At 35.6% G+C, this 16,109-nt stretch overlaps 1 protein-coding gene across 1 annotated transcript in view; it reads right to left on the reverse strand.

Moving 5' to 3' along the window:
- The window catches only part of LOC5566714 (zinc finger protein 184), a 55,399-nt gene that overhangs the window by 25,318 nt on the left and 13,972 nt on the right, over positions 1-16,109 (reverse strand). Inside the window, exons 4-8 of the mRNA XM_021855646.1 lie at positions 9,358-9,613; positions 8,263-8,350; positions 3,576-3,791; positions 2,703-2,888; positions 2,270-2,623 (exon numbers count right to left, since the gene is read on the reverse strand). Coding sequence (XP_021711338.1) covers positions 2,270-2,623; positions 2,703-2,888; positions 3,576-3,791; positions 8,263-8,350; positions 9,358-9,613 — 1,100 coding nt within the window. The remainder of the gene's footprint in view (positions 1-2,269; positions 2,624-2,702; positions 2,889-3,575; positions 3,792-8,262; positions 8,351-9,357; positions 9,614-16,109) is intronic.

Consider the following 16,109-nt stretch of genomic DNA (forward strand, 5'->3'; position numbering starts at 1 on the left):
TGAAGGAACAAAAAAAAATCGAACCTACTTGGATTTTGATGTTACGTTTGAATTGCGCGCATATCTGTCCGTTACCACCAACGCTTGAAAATTGTAAGAATGCAGCGTAAGAGCACGTCGCAAATGATTTGTACGCTGTCCGCTTCGTAATCCTTCTTAAAAAAAAAAAACATAAATCTCACAATAAGCTATAGAGAAAACAACTAAGGAATCAATTATTATTCAACGAATGCACATTGAAGCAGTCTACAAAAAAAATCACTGATAACACATTCTTCCTGAGCTTTTATCATCTTCCTCAGCCTGTTCAAATCGGCTAGTTGAACGTGTCGAGAAACACCGACTCCGTATTGCATGAAACTTGGCATCATACTTGCATGCTTTACACTCTAAGAACACTCCATTTCCATATTGACTGCACTAACTTCAACAAGGACCAGAATGTGTAAGTTTAACAATGGATGAATCAAATTTACGTATGCTTGGTATGCATTTGATTGTTATCAATTTGATTTGAATTATTCAAGTTATAATGTAGATATCCTTCTAAGCTGTTGTAAATATGAACAAAATCCATTCTACTAGGAAACTTCTCAGCGTGCACTAATCTTTCCTAAAGAGAAAAAGTGAAACCTGTTCATTTTTTTCATTGAACGGGTTGCTTCCACACATGCATGCTTTTGAGCGTGTACAGATTATTAAGCTTTGAAGGTATGTGGGACCTTAGTTATATGGGATTTGGTTCAACAGTGGCAGCTGAACAGGTTGTACGCAATGAGAATATATACCGAGGTGGAGAAGACGACATTTAGTGTGAGTGACATTCGTGTACGGTGCAAAATGTGCGCTGCAACTACAAGCAGGCGAGCTCCCATAAGAAGCCGTGTAAAATAGTGACGTATTAGATTTTTGTTTACGTTTTTTCTTGTTACTAATACACAGCTTTTGCTTCTTCTTCCACACCTTAGTATATATTCTCGATGGGTTGTACTTGTATGCACAGTAGTTTTTTTCTGACAGCATGTCTCTTCAACTTTTGCGCTGTTGTCTTAGCGAAGTACCACGCTCGTGCTGTGGATATCAAGCGTGCTTTTTACATGGCGCAAGAATTCAGCACACTACACGATCGTTCTTGATACCTTTGGGTAATTGCTATGCTACTTTCTATGTAGTGCGTATGAACCCACACTATATAGAAAATCCTCATGCTATTTTAAGATTTCTTGAATTTGATTTTTAAAACTAGTTGCACGATTTGGATTTAAATGGCCTACCTGTTCAATGAACAGGTTGAACAGGCTGACCAGACGCCTCTGGCTCTAGGATTAGCTGATGTTGAACATTTCGAAAAGTTTCGAAGAATCCATGGAGATTTTACTTGAAAAATTTTTGAACCGCAGCAATAATAGTTGGATGAAAAGCTGGAGAAATTCCGAGAGAAGTATCTGGAGTAATTCGATGAGGAAACCCTGGTCGGATTTATTGGGGAATTCCTGGAAGAGTTCTCAATAAATTTCCTCGAATGATGCCCGGAGGTTTATTGGAGAACTTCTTGGAGGTTTTAGAAAGAAAATGCATGGAAGAAATATTGGAATAATCGACGTAGGAATTGTTAGATGTCTGAGGATTTTCTTAGAAAAACTTTCGTATGAATCTTTGGAAGATTTCCTAGAAGTCGAGGAAAAAAATATCTAGAGAAAATTCTGGGATAATAACTGGGAATATTTTCAGAGGGAATTACTGGAGGTAGTAGAATTGGAGTGCTCAAAGATTTCATGAATCAAAATCTGAAAAAAAATCTTTCAACATCCCTTGGAAAATCTTTTGAAGTCTATCTGATAATTGAGTGGAGGGACTCTGAATGATTTTCTGAAATCATTTCCTCCAGCAATCTGTGAAGAAATTCCTGCAGAACCTGTGGAATAGTCACGCAATTAGTATCTGAGGGTTTCTCTGGAGTCTCTAGAATTTTACACCAAGATTGACTGCAAGCAAGATAAGAACCATCGTGACTCTAGAGAGCATTTTGTTTTAAATATAAACTTTAGAGATCTTCCATAAAAAATGGAGACTTTCAAAAGACTTGCATTAAAATAGTGACCAACTCTCCAACAAGACACCTGCTACAATCCCTGTGATTGTATCGGTGGTTTAGTGGTTAACGTGATTATTTCTCATCATAGTGCTTTGGTTTCAATACCAGTCGGCGCCTTTTTGGATAAGATGACCATATACTTCTTTTTGAACTTCTAGAAAATAGAGTACTTACATTCGGATCTTCATTTCCGATCACAGAGTCCTCGAGCTTGACATCCTGCTCCTGTAGCGCGGTTTCCTCCAGCGTTATTTCCGTTTTGATGTTAATACTACTATCTTCGAGTAGGATTTTGCCCTCATCACTGACCGGCGCCTTCGGGAGGTCAGCAGCCTTGACCATCTCGCTTTTGTGCAGTGCCGATTTATGGGTCACCAAATCAATTGTCCGTTGGAATCGTAGCGCACAGAATTCACATTGGAACTTTCGCGTCGCACAGCACTCTGTGTGCTTCGTGAAATCTGATTGTTCAATGAACACTTTTGGACAATGTGGACAGGTGAGTTTCATCTCTTTGTGATATTTTTTCTGCAAATGAACGAAAAAAAATGAGTGCAAAAATTAACACGTGATCTGCAATTTGAATGACTACGTAAAAAATACAAACCATGTGATAGATGTATTGGTGATATTTGTCAAATTTTAAGTTGCAAACTTCGCAGTCTCTTGGGCCACAATGCTGGGAATGTTTGTCGAAGATTACACCGGTGAGATAGTTCTTAAAGCAGTGAGGACATTTAACCTTGAGTTTAGGAACTTTCTGGGGTTTGATTAGTTGCGGGATATTCGTGTTCTGAAAAATAGTCATTTTATGCAGTATTAATTGATTGGTTTTGATCTAGCTCAAACAAGAAAGTACCGTAAAATGGGGAGAATAGAAACACTCTCCGACATGTTTGAATGTGTACAACTTAAACCGTGTAGATAAAAACCATTTTTATTACTCTCAAATATGGGTCCCGTCTTCCTTAGCTGAGACCCCAATTGTCGTTAAAAACCAAAAATTTTTTCGTACAAATATTAGTGAAAATATTAGTGAAAATGTTGTAAATATCAATATTTTTTTCATTTTAATGGAAAAATTAACACTTGTTCGAGTGCATCTTAAAGAAATATCATAACAAATTCACCTAGTGAAGAAAAAAATTGAAATTTTTAAAAACAATTTCATTTTTTGATCATGTTGCAAAATGTCAATAATGGCGGATGTTTCAAGCTATCAAAAATGGTTGAAATTTTAATATTTTCTTCTTATTTTGTTTAAGCAAAATGTAGCAAAATTTATGTTTTGAAAATATTCTGTCGATACTCTGTTACTATTGAACTAATGAAAAAAATATATTTTAGTAGGTTTTTTAAGTTTATCTTTACATAATACACACATTTCTACCTGTAGGTCACTTTGTTTCTATTCACCCCACTTTACGGTAGTACATACTCACTTAAATTTCTGGTCTGGATTTTTTGAATGAATACTAACCTTGTCCTCGCTTGGCATGTTTGCAACTGGTGCTGCAGCATCCAAAGGTGCACGTGACTGATACTGTTGGTTATCGCCATCTTCAATATTCTCAATACTAACAGCGTCGTTGATGTCTACTGGTTCACTTTTGATTTGTATTGTTGTAGCAATAGTCTCGTTTGAAGACATATTCACGTCGGTTTCCTGCTTGAAAGTACTTGAAGCAATGGTCGACTAAAAAGCGATTACTTAATTGTTATAAGTCGATACTACCCAGGTAATCATAAGCCGTATATTGGACTCAATCCCTTGTATACGATTCTATAGCATTCCCCAGAAAACCATTCCCCCGAAACCCATTCCCCAGAATTCCATTCCCCAGAATCTCATTCCCCAGAATGTACCATTCCCCAGAATTTCACTCCCCAGAATGAACCATTCCCCAGAAAACCAATCCCCAGAATGAACCATTCCCCAGAAAATTACATACCTACTTTGAAGTTTTGAAATAATCTATTTAAAAAACTTGAAAATTAAACTCCATACAAAGTTGTTTACAAGTACATGAGAAGATTAGCATTGGTGCTGCTAATTATGAACACTTTACGCATAATTTAAATTTCATTTGCAAATGAACTATCATATCACAGTAGTTGCACTTTTATTGGCACTTATGAAGACTGATAGATCAGTCTATGGGGAAACACAATATCCAATATTTATTTAAAAGAATATACAACTCATCGCTACTCTGCACAAAATAGAGCTACACCCTTCTTTCGGTATAGTAGTTTCCAAATGTATAATTTCACATGTATGTCCAATTTTATCAAATGTAGTGATATATGCAGCTTTTCATCAATGTTTTAAGAAGGTGCATCATCTCTTACTTTTTAGGGCTACACCGATTAGAATAAAGACGTTCGTAGTATCATATTATACAGTGGCGACTCGTAACCTCACTTTTTATCTGTTCTACGACTCTAAAAACGACTATTTCGGCAAATTTAGATTATAAATCAAAAAGTTAGTTATTGAAATCGTCCATTCTAACAAATCTCTACTCATTGCATGCGAATTTGTTGCTGAAATTCAAGAATTTCTATTCGTGGAACAGGTAGATTTGAGGTTAGGAAATCGCCACTGATATTATACGTTTCCGATATAATGATTACGTAAACTCGGCAGAATAAGAACTTACTATTCTGCACATTAAAATGATACGCCCTTCTTTGCGTCAAGTCTAAATTACAAATGACTTGTTTAATTTTGCACAAAATAGTGATACACCCTTCTTTCAGTCTTATCCTGTTGACGATATAGACAAATTTTTCCGTAAGGATACCAAATGGCAAGAAGGCATTTGGCATGATTGATTAAATGATCAAGGACCATTTGATATAATGGTCATTTGGCCAATGACCATTTGGCATGACATGAAGAACATCCTTTTTGAAAAGAAGGAGCATAAGTATGGCTGGATGGCAAACGGCTTTATACCAAATCATTTTATGCCAAGTGACCTTATGCTATATGGGGGCTCTCCATAGATATATTTTGCCTATATCATTAATGAGATAATACACTGAACCAAAAAATATCATAAAAGTTATTAAAAACGTCACATATCCTTAGGTTGATAGAAATCATATCCATGTTATATGCATCCATTGAAATGTATGTGAAAAATACATAATACTCATCAAAATACTCTGTCACTTTCATTGGTCAATACTGTAAATTGTATATGAACAGAAGCCATGTATGTTATCCGATAATGGTTATGTGATGTGCAGATGTGAAAATTTTGTTTTCTTATAAAGCATTTTATTAAAATGGCGTACTTGATTAGTTGTTCTGGAGCTTCGAAAGAATAATTATAATCTTTTTAGTGTTTTTGTACAAAGTTCATGATTGACAGTGGAAAAATGTAAATTTAATGTATATATTCAATAGACTAAATAAATTTTCATTCGTTGTTCGAAATTTGCAGAACGAACATCATCAGAAAATCTCAGTCTTCTACAAGATAATGGATCATGGGAGAAAGAAACAGAGTTGGAATCGGTACACGATACAAAACAATATTTTGTTGTTAATATGTGCACATTCCATGGAAGTCGGGCTCATTGGCCAACAGACGAAGCGATATTTCAAGTTAAATAAATATTTAATGATGCATTGAAGTATCTCCCAATGACACAATGAAATTATATAGAGCATATTTTTACTTTCGAATATTGCCTCTGGAGCCGGCCTTCTGATAGCCATCTTCGTTATTTTTTGAAAAAAAAAAAAGAATGAACGCAGATAATGTATTGAATAAATAATGCAAAAAGGAAATTATATGTTTTGTCTATTTCAGTGGAATAAATCTCTCAATGTATACTATACCCCTTTGTAATTCATTAAACGATCATAGTAAAGTCGCAAAGAAAATTAATGAGTTTCATCTGAATTTCGCATGGTATTCATTAACAAAATCCAATAACTCACATATGTATTTTTAATCAATGGTATGTGTATTATCTGATGAATCTAATCATAACCAAATAGCGAGTATTTATGTCGTAAACTGATGAACGTTATGTGAAAAACCACATGGAAAAAAACTATATGTGTTTGCAGATAAATCTGATATGAAAAGTTGGCTCAGTGTACTGAAAGAAGGGTGCATCACTATATATGGAAAAATAAACATATAGTCTGTATATTTTATGGGAATGTATTAAAAGAAGGGTGTATTATTATAATATGCAAAATACTCATGAATAGGGGGGTTAGGGGCATATTGTACACATTAGGTAAATGCTTATTTTACATAGAATGAAAATATGTTTCTTTGCTCTAAAATTAAATCCACCGCTTTCTCCGCTTTGCTTATAAACTAATTTGAAGCTGAGAAAAAAATATAGTAGAATTTCAGAGGACAAATGGAGCAAAGCGTAAACTGTTATACCGTCTAAACGTTCATATACAATACAGATTTCGTACAGTTAATAAAGTTTTGCTGAAATATGCATATTCCCAGAGAGTAAGGGGGTGTCCATTTCGCCCCGTGTGTTCATTATGTCCCTAACCCTCCTACCTACATACAGTGCTGTTCTGAATAATAGCAGCGCATATCGATTTTCATACAAAATGCTCAACTTTGACATGCTGTAGTTTTGTTCCCTTTCAAGCAATCGAGCTGAAATTTTCTCCACAGAACTACAAATATGATCAATTTTGTAACTACAAAATTTCAGTTTTTTCTGAGTCCCTGCCGAAAAGTGAGACACTAGGTGAAATTTTTCGAAAAAATAGCAGTTTTTCATTTTAAAATTTTTCTTCTACAAATATTTTAAACATTTTCGGTTTAGGTGTAGGTTTGATAAGTAGGAGGAGATTGTTCCAATGGTAAGTGATATACAATTTAAAACTATAATGTCAAGCCGAAATTCAAATTTTTAAAACTGCTATTTTTTCGAACAATTTCACCTAGTATCTCACTTTCCGGCAGGGGCTTAGAAAATTTTGAAATTTTGTGTTTACAAAGTTGGGCATATTTGTAGTTCTGTGGAAAAAATTTCAACTCGATTGCTTGAAAGGGGACAAAACTACAGCATGTCAAAGTTGAGCATTTTGTATGAAAATCGACATGCGCTGCTATTATTCAGAACAGCACTGTATTTGTTTTGTCACACCAGACCTTATCCTGTCACATAAGTGACTCTTCTTCCTCTTTTCTGGCGTTACGTCCCTACTGGGACAGAGCCTGCTTCTCAGCTTAGTGTTCTTATGAGCACTTCCACAGTTATTAACTGAGAGCTTACTATGCCAATGACCATTTTTGCATGCGTATATCGTGTGGCAGGTACGAAGATACTCTATGCCCTGGGAAGTCGAGAAAATTTCCAACCCGAAAAGATCCTCGACCGGTGGGATTCGAACCCACGACCCTCATCTTGGTCTTGCTGAATAGCTGCGCTTTTACCGCTACGGCTATCTGCGCCCCCCACATAAGTGACTCACGCAAAGCAATAATTAAAAAAAAAGAAAAAAATGGATATTCATATTGCTTTCTGGGGAATGGTGCTGTTACGTAGTATATGATAGGCCCGTATACGACTCACAGAGCGAATCGGTAGCCGAATCAGAATGAGTCCCTATCTCTTTATCACCACCGCTCATTACTGATAGCAGCATAGCAAGAGATCTTCGGTAGTTGAGTGCCATCGGTGTAGGCATCAGGCAGTAGATCGAGACCGATCAGTTAGTTCTCTCCCGTGCGTCGGCCGTGTCGGTTTAGTTGAAATTAAATACAGTCCGCTACAGTGAAGTCCGTGCGTAGTTATTTCCCGTGCGTAGTTATTCCCGTAAATAAACTGTCGGTTAGACTGTTAAATCGAGTGTTTAAACCACTATCCGAAACGCACTATTCCGCGAGTGATTTCCGTGGGTGCACTAGTCCGGCCAGTGAAGATTATACGTAACAGGTGCATTCTGGGGAACGGAATTCTGGGGAAAGGTTTTCGGGGGAATGGTTTTCTGGGGAATGTTATAGAATCCTTGTATACGGCTTTATATTTTATATTTGAATCAGCCATAAATCAACATTTCATCCCAATACAAGGCTTAATGGTTACCTGGTTATACAAACTAATATAAAAAAAAGTTGCTTTTAACTTACAATAAAGTGCTGAATTCCATGTATCATACTAACCTCCACTTGGTGATGTTCTAGCTCTGTTTCTTCAGCTAGGGGCTCCATTTTAATAGGAATGTTACCAGAATCTGGTCCGACATGACTACACTGAGGAAAGCAAACGTAAGACTGTCATAAGATTTGCTTATGGAATTACGACACAAGAAAAATCTTTGAAATTCATAAGACCATCGTATGGTTTTCGGCAGATGTTGTTTCCATAATACACTTCGAAGGAATTTCGTAAGATGATCTTATGAATCATCATTGACTTGATAACAAAATCCATAGATAGTCTTATGAATTACGTTCTGAACCATTCTTGGTTCCATAAGACTGTCTTGTGTAATTTGAGCTTTAGATTATAAATTTCAATGAATGAATAATATTAATCCGCGTTGAAAAATAGGTTAACCAACTTGGGAAAATCAAATTTTCATCCATTTTGTCACGCCGCAATTCGATCAAAGCACTTTACTGTAAGCATTAGAATCGATTTGCGATACGACAAAATGGATGAAAATTCGATTTTCTCTAGTTGGCTAACCTATTTTGAACGCAAAGAAGTATATCATAGCAGCGAAACATTATTGAGAAAAGTTGTGAAGAACGCCTGAATTGTTGCAGGTTTACGTTAGGGGCGGATTAATGGATGAGGGGGGTTTGTGATTTCTTACGCGTCATACAAATTGTTTTGAATTTTCATTCCCAAATCTTATTGTTTGGATCCAATTCCTTAATCTGTTCGAAAGAAAGTGTTAGTTACAGCGGAATTGATGATAAATAGAAAATATTTACCCTTTGATGCATTAGAAACGGAGTCAGCCAACGACAAATCAGCAAACACGTCCATTTCGGAAGCCATATTGAATTTCTGATAGTGAAATGAGAAAATTTGCCTCACGTGGTTCTTCACAATGATGAGCAATGGGGTTCATAAGCGTTCTTATGACATTGACAATTGATTGTTATGAAAAAATTACACTTGTCTTATGAATCTCAATCTCGTCGAATGAAATACACAAGTGTCTTATGAACCAACAAAAAAATAATAAAAAACGCGTTCATTAGTGTGATCTTATGAAAATCATGCGAGATTTTTGCCTCAGTGTAGTATCGCCAGCGTGATGTATTTGAACGCAGACCTCTCCGCATTCAGCCGTTGTACCCACGTTTTGAAAAAGCGGTGATATCAAATTCGATTCTTCCGTTTTGATCGTATCACCATCATCTACTTCCATTTTTATAACTTTGTCACCTTGGTCGTTTTCATTACGATGCTCGCCATACTTATGATATTCCAGCGCGGCCAATTCATCGAACTTTAAATCACATAGTTCACACGAGTACATTTTCTTTTTACCTGAAACTGAGAAACATAATTAGATTTCGCCTATTTAATCAAACTAGTCACTCGATTACGAAGACGCATGAAATGAGCATGGTCTTCTGCAGTTCTGGATAACTTCCAAACACAGGGCTGTCACAAAAACTTCAAAATCTTATCCGCGAAAATCGCGCTTTCTAAAATTTAAACCGCGACTGAAAACACCAATCCGCGCCAGAAATAAAACTATCAAAATTTTCAATGTAATTGAAAGTTTGCTTATAATAAAAAACTATAATATTTTAAATAAATAAAATATAAACTATAATATTTTTAATAAATAAAATACATCATAAATGGTATAGTCGGTTTTTATTTGCTCAAAGGTATTCAACTAAACAGCTTGAAGATTTATGATTATAAATTCTCTGGGAAACAGAGGTGCAGATCTTAATACGCGTATCCAGGGACGAAAATACTCAATCTACCCTCGCCTACATTGATACTTCAAGCATGTTCTAAAAATGCGGGCTTGAACAGAATCGTTTTGTCCTAGCCTCATGTAATAGTAAGGCATGGTCAACATTTGTAACGTGATGGATTTAGCATTCTTGAAGAAAGAGTCCGGTCACTACGTCATGTTCTTGAGCCACTCAGATGTCGTATTTTCCGACAGCTTCAGCAGGAGCAGGTAATAGGCCTCTGCACTGTTTCGATTATGAATGGGATTTTGACGTTTACTGGCCTTGTTGTTCACACAATTTATGGAAGAGTGAAAGAGCGAGGTTGAGTTTTGTGCAGAGCCCTAGTACCGTAAAATGGGGCGAATAGGGGTCATTTGAAGGTAGGTCATTTGGCATAAAGTCGTTTGGCATAATGGTCATTTGGCATAAAGTCGTTTGGCATAATGGTCGTTTGACATAATGAGTCTGAAACCAAGAATTTCTCAATTTTTCGTTTTCACGTTTCTATTCAATCTTTCTTAAGACATCAGGCTTGTTTTGGAGTCAATTGATACAAAATGACACTTTATTCAACAATCATGCGCTCTTGAATAAATTTAGGCATATTAGGAAAGTTATTGCCAATAGTTTTTTTTATTATTTATCCAAAAATTACCCTTCTTTCAAATATTTATTCTTCTTTTGAGTTTCGCTATTGGAACAAATTTTCGCACTAAATATATATAATATACAGTATGCAAAAAAAGTTTATCCACCCCCAATCGGATACTAAGATTTAAGTGTGTATTACAGAGTTTTAGAGTATATTCTGCAACTTTCTCGAATGTAAACATTGTGTCTAGCATCCATTTTGTGCTGTTGAAGTTTTCGTGCTCAAAATTTCAGTTTCGTGTTAAAAATGGAGGTTTTTTGTTGCAAAATGCCCAAAAAAGCACAAATTTCGATCAGCTTCCGAAATTTGAATATTGAACATCACAAAACTGGCAAAAGCTACCGTGATATTGCCGGAATTGTGCAGCTCCACAAAGATACGGTCGCTAGGTTGTGCAGATGTACAAAAAGCGTGGTTCTATCTTACCAGCTAAGCGATCGGGACGTCCTTCAAAGACAACTGGCCGAATTGACAGAGCTATCGTGAAGAAGGCGGAGCTGGACCGGGGACTATCAGCTCCGAAAATTGCGAAACAAATTGAAAGCGAGTTTTCCATTCAGCTGACATCACAATCCGTACGAAATCGTCTTCATAAGAAAGGTCTTAAGGGCAGCCATGGTTGTCCGCAAAAAATATCAAAAAAAAGATTGAATAGGGCCAAGGACCACATTCCACATTTCATGGACCAGTGATGACTGGAATAAGGTGATTTGGTCAGATGAGACGAAAGTAATGCTATTTGGATCTGATGGTATCACAAGAAAATGGCGGCGAACCGGTGAAAGTTTGAAAAAGGAGTGTTTGCGGCCTACAGTCAAGCATGGCGGTGGTGAGTTACTTTACCAACATTGATTTTTCAACCAACTGAGCATGACTTTGATTTTTTTCTGCAGGTAGAGTCATGGTGTGGGGATCTACGGCTACATCCGGCGTTAGAGAACTTGAGTTTATCGATGGAATTATGACCAAGGAGGTTTACTTGGACATTTTGAAGCGAAAACTACCAGCGTCTGACGGAGATCCGAAACATACCTCAAAGCTGGTTTCGCAGTGGTTCAAGGAAAAGCGTATTAAGGTTATGGAGTGGCCAGCACAGTCTCCTGACCTTAATCCGATAGAACATCTCTGGTCAATCTCTCAAATGCAAGAGAATTTGTTTTTTTTTACATCGAACTCGCACGAATTGAACTTTTTTTTACCTAAATAATAAGAAACTGAACAACAAATAGCCGTGTTCTATTTTTTTAGTGGGATTTATGGAAGAAATCTAATTTTCCACTGGGGGTGGATAAACTTTTTTTGCATACTGTATATCCCTCTAATACCCAAATTTTTATTTTCGATCTAAATATCATTTTTCGTTATCTAAAATCGTTCTAAACACGTTTTGGGCAATGATTTATTTTTATTCGCAAATCTATGAATTTTGGTTTTCGATTTTTATAATTTTTATTTTTGAACATCCCTATTATTTTTTATTTTTTCTTGAAGCCTCTTCTGAGTACTGATTTTTGGCAATAATAAAAAATCACATTTTTACGGTACTTTTGAAAATATTATTTTTTTAATTTTTTTTCGAAGCATGTTTTATTTTCCGTGTAACTAACGGAAAAACAAATTTGAATTTATTTCAATACCATCAGGCTCTTCTTCTGTGATAGGTTGATTATAGAAAAATATTAGAGGTACGATTTTTTATATTACACGTTAAATTAACCCCAGGCATTTGTAGGTGATACAAGAATACAATTTTTCAAACATTTTACAAAAATACAAAAAAGTTTCAAAAGTCATAAAGAACTTCCCTAATATGCGTGTTATGAGCCTAGGTTTAAGCCAAAAATAAAATCATTTTTATTTTCGAGCTACAAAAAAATACACAAATTTGCAAAGTGTACCCCGTCTAAAGGCGGGGTTGGGTGTTAGAGGGATATATTAGAGTGGTTCAAGAAATCGTTTTTGCTCCACACCGCTCATTCGATTTTAGATCAAATTCTGAGTGTCGTCCCAAAATTTGTGCTCATTTGGATGAAAACTGAGACTGCACAAGCCCTTTGATGTTTGTATGGGAATTCATTCAATCGGTCATAGTATTTGCCCAAGTGCTTTTGGAGATTAGAGCAACGTTGATACTGTGAGATACATTCATCAGCTACAACTTTGCCGAAGACCGTTTTCAAATCGAACGCCTCAGTAATTAGTTATTGATTTATATCCAGTCACAAATTCTTCAGCAGTGCTCATTTAACTTCTGAACAGGCAACATTGCTGCACATGGCGCGAAAGATAGCACGCACAAATCATGGCTACTATGTTTTACTGCATATATGCAGTGATGCCTGCAGAGCAGCCCAATAATTATAACCAAAGTTTTACAACTCATTCAAAAATCAATAACTAATTACTGAGGCGTCCGATGTAAAAACGGTCTTCGGCAAAGTTGTAGCTGATTATTGTATCTTATAGTATAAACGTAGTTCTAATCTCCAAGAGCACATGGACAAACACTATGACTGGTTGAATGAATTGGTTGCTTTTCCCATAGTAATTCCCATATAAACTTTAAAGGGCTTGTGCAGTCTCAGTTTTCATCCAAATGAGCTCAAATTTCAGGAGAACACTCAGAATTTGATCTAGAATCGAATAAGCGGTGTGGAGCAAAAACGATTTTTTGAACCACTCTAGTATATATAGCACAAATTTAACCTTCTTTTAATGGTTCTATTTTTTTTTTCTTCTAAATATGATGTAACCATAATTATAGGGATGAAAACTGTTGATTTAAAATTTTAATAAATTTCTCCTTCTTGTATGCATAGGCTGTTCTTTGGAGTTATATTTTTGAAGTTTTTTTTTTCCAACTGACAAAAGGGTGGCAATTGACAACATTGATCTACTCAAATTATCAACGAAAAGAGAAACCGATTACTGCAGTTCCTTCGATGGGTTGTGCTACTTTTCCCCGAACGTCGGTTCCCCGAATGTCGTTTCTCCGAACGCCAGTTCCCCGAATATCCCCTTTCCCCGACAAGCCCACTTCCCCGAAAATTGTTTCGCACTCATAATTGTCGTGACTTTATACATTTCGGGGTGGTGAACGAACTGACCATCTAATATGCACCCTTCTTTATTTAATTGGCGGTTCTTTCGAGTTTTACCGTCCTCAGCATTTTTGCCAACATGTCAACATAGTCGAGAATGACAGAGCACTTCCGTCTTTTGACTGTTTATCGTTCTTTCTCGTCACCACTTTTCGAGGTCACCAGTCGTTCGGGGAAAAATAGCACAATCACTTCGATGATTCTGAACGCACTTTTCATGTATTTTCGTTTTATTATGCCGCAATATTTTTTGGCGTCCATTTTTCTGTTGGTTTGATTATAAATTTTGCCTTCTTTTAAAAATAGGCTGTTCTTCATATATATACTGTCTTAAATTTTATTATTTAGTGAAGCTAAATGTTAACCATTTTTATATTTTGCTGTTTTATCAATTCTTGCCAGATGTATTGTTTTTCATTTTTCATTTTCATTTTGCAGCGTTTGGTGGGGCAATGAGAGCGCAAGTCAGTCCAAAGCCGGGGGAAGGGATAGGTAATGGCCGTAATAGTCTATGCGGACCACTTGAACACCATCGGAAAGGATAAGAAGGGTTGGGGTAGGGTATAGGGAATGGAGAAGACTTGACACAGTAATGCGATTAATGCTGCAAAATGTAAATGTGCTGAAAGCAATTAAATTTGAGTTTTGAAGTTAGATTTGACTTATTAAAATTCCAAATAGATCGGCCATTGTACAAGTAAGAAAGAATATGCTGATCGCTTTCTAGAAATTTTATAAACAACAAAATAATAACAATATGAGGGCTGCTGATTGCACAATGCGACGCTTTAGGAGATTTTGATACTGATTGAACATTACTATACAGAGCGCAATTCAATCGATGGTGATAACTTTACAAACTTTATCTGTTTTTGCACTAATTGACGATGCTGATTCAAATAAAAATATTTTAAAAATATTTGATATTATTAGTTCATTTGTTTGTGTTAATAATGGAAAAATTTTACATACCCTTAATAATAATACTTCCCTGATCAGAAATATTATATTTTGAGCGCGCTTTTCGAAGTTATTCTATCCAGGTATCCATGTACTGCTTTCAATCCTGAAATTATTCTTATTGTGCATGCTCATGCGTTATATTAGTGATGCTCATAATCATGCAACAGATAAGAAGGAGAGAAAAAGAGAATATAGAAACAGTGATTAGTAATGAGTTAATTATGTACCGTCAAACGGGGTAACTTGCAACAGGGGTGAAACTTGCAACACTTTGACATGTAACCGAATTAACGTTTGGTTTAGCATTAAGTTAAATTATTGTAATTTATTTCGCCGTTTATTGACCTAAGGTATAAAACAGAAGATTTTGGCGAGTGTTTGGGTATTGTTTCTTTTATGGTTGGTTTGCTGGAGGTGAAAATCATATTTCACGTTGGATTGTATGAAAATAATGCTGAAAATCGTTCCTCGTGCCACACAAACGGTAGAAATATGTCATTCGAGGCATTTGCTATCAGTTACAGTACTTAGTAGTGTACAAATTGACAATATAAAAGTTTTGATAATTTGATGCTTAAACACTATAAAAATTCAAAAACGTTTTTGACTACCCTTGTGGGGTAACTTGCAACAGCAATTTTAATCTCAATTGTTCGATATTTCTTGCCGCACGTAATCAAAAACACATGAAATAGCAAAGTTCAACATATATTTGTTCAATAACATTAAAATTTGTGTAACTCAATCAATTCAATACACGTTTGGTACAAAATATTTCAAAGTTTACAATACGGTTCATTATAATTATAATTATTTTTATTCTCTGAAAATTGTGAATAATTTTGAAAATCGGTATTAATCTGTATTATAAGTTAATTTTAATTAGTGGATCTGCCATTAGGAACTTTTTGCATGAAATATGGTGATAATTATGTCAAAACACCAACAGAGACTATTTCAAGGCATACATATCAATATGTGATATGTTGTGTTGATTGAAATTTGTATAAAAATATAAGTTATGCGAAGTATAACTTAAAATTCCATTATATTTGTAGAAAAGTTGGCTTTCCAACTTTAGAGACTTATGATGTGCTAGAATTTCCCCGTGTAAACATCCAATAGAGCTTTCAATCGAATTGGTTTAATAGTCCTAATTCAAACAATAATAATTAGTTTACTAAGAGTAGATTACTCTGTTTTTGATTATTGTCATGCTTTTACTGCAGAAAATTATTATATATTCATAATAACACGATATAGGTTAACTTTTTAATAGTGAACTTTTGGTAGCACTATGTGTTGCATGTTACCCCACATCAGGGGGAGCTTGAAAAATGTATATTTTTCGTCTCTCC

Source organism: Aedes aegypti, chromosome 3 (assembly GCF_002204515.2).
Source record: "Aedes aegypti strain LVP_AGWG chromosome 3, AaegL5.0 Primary Assembly, whole genome shotgun sequence".
Taxonomy (NCBI): Eukaryota; Metazoa; Arthropoda; class Insecta; order Diptera; family Culicidae; genus Aedes; species Aedes aegypti.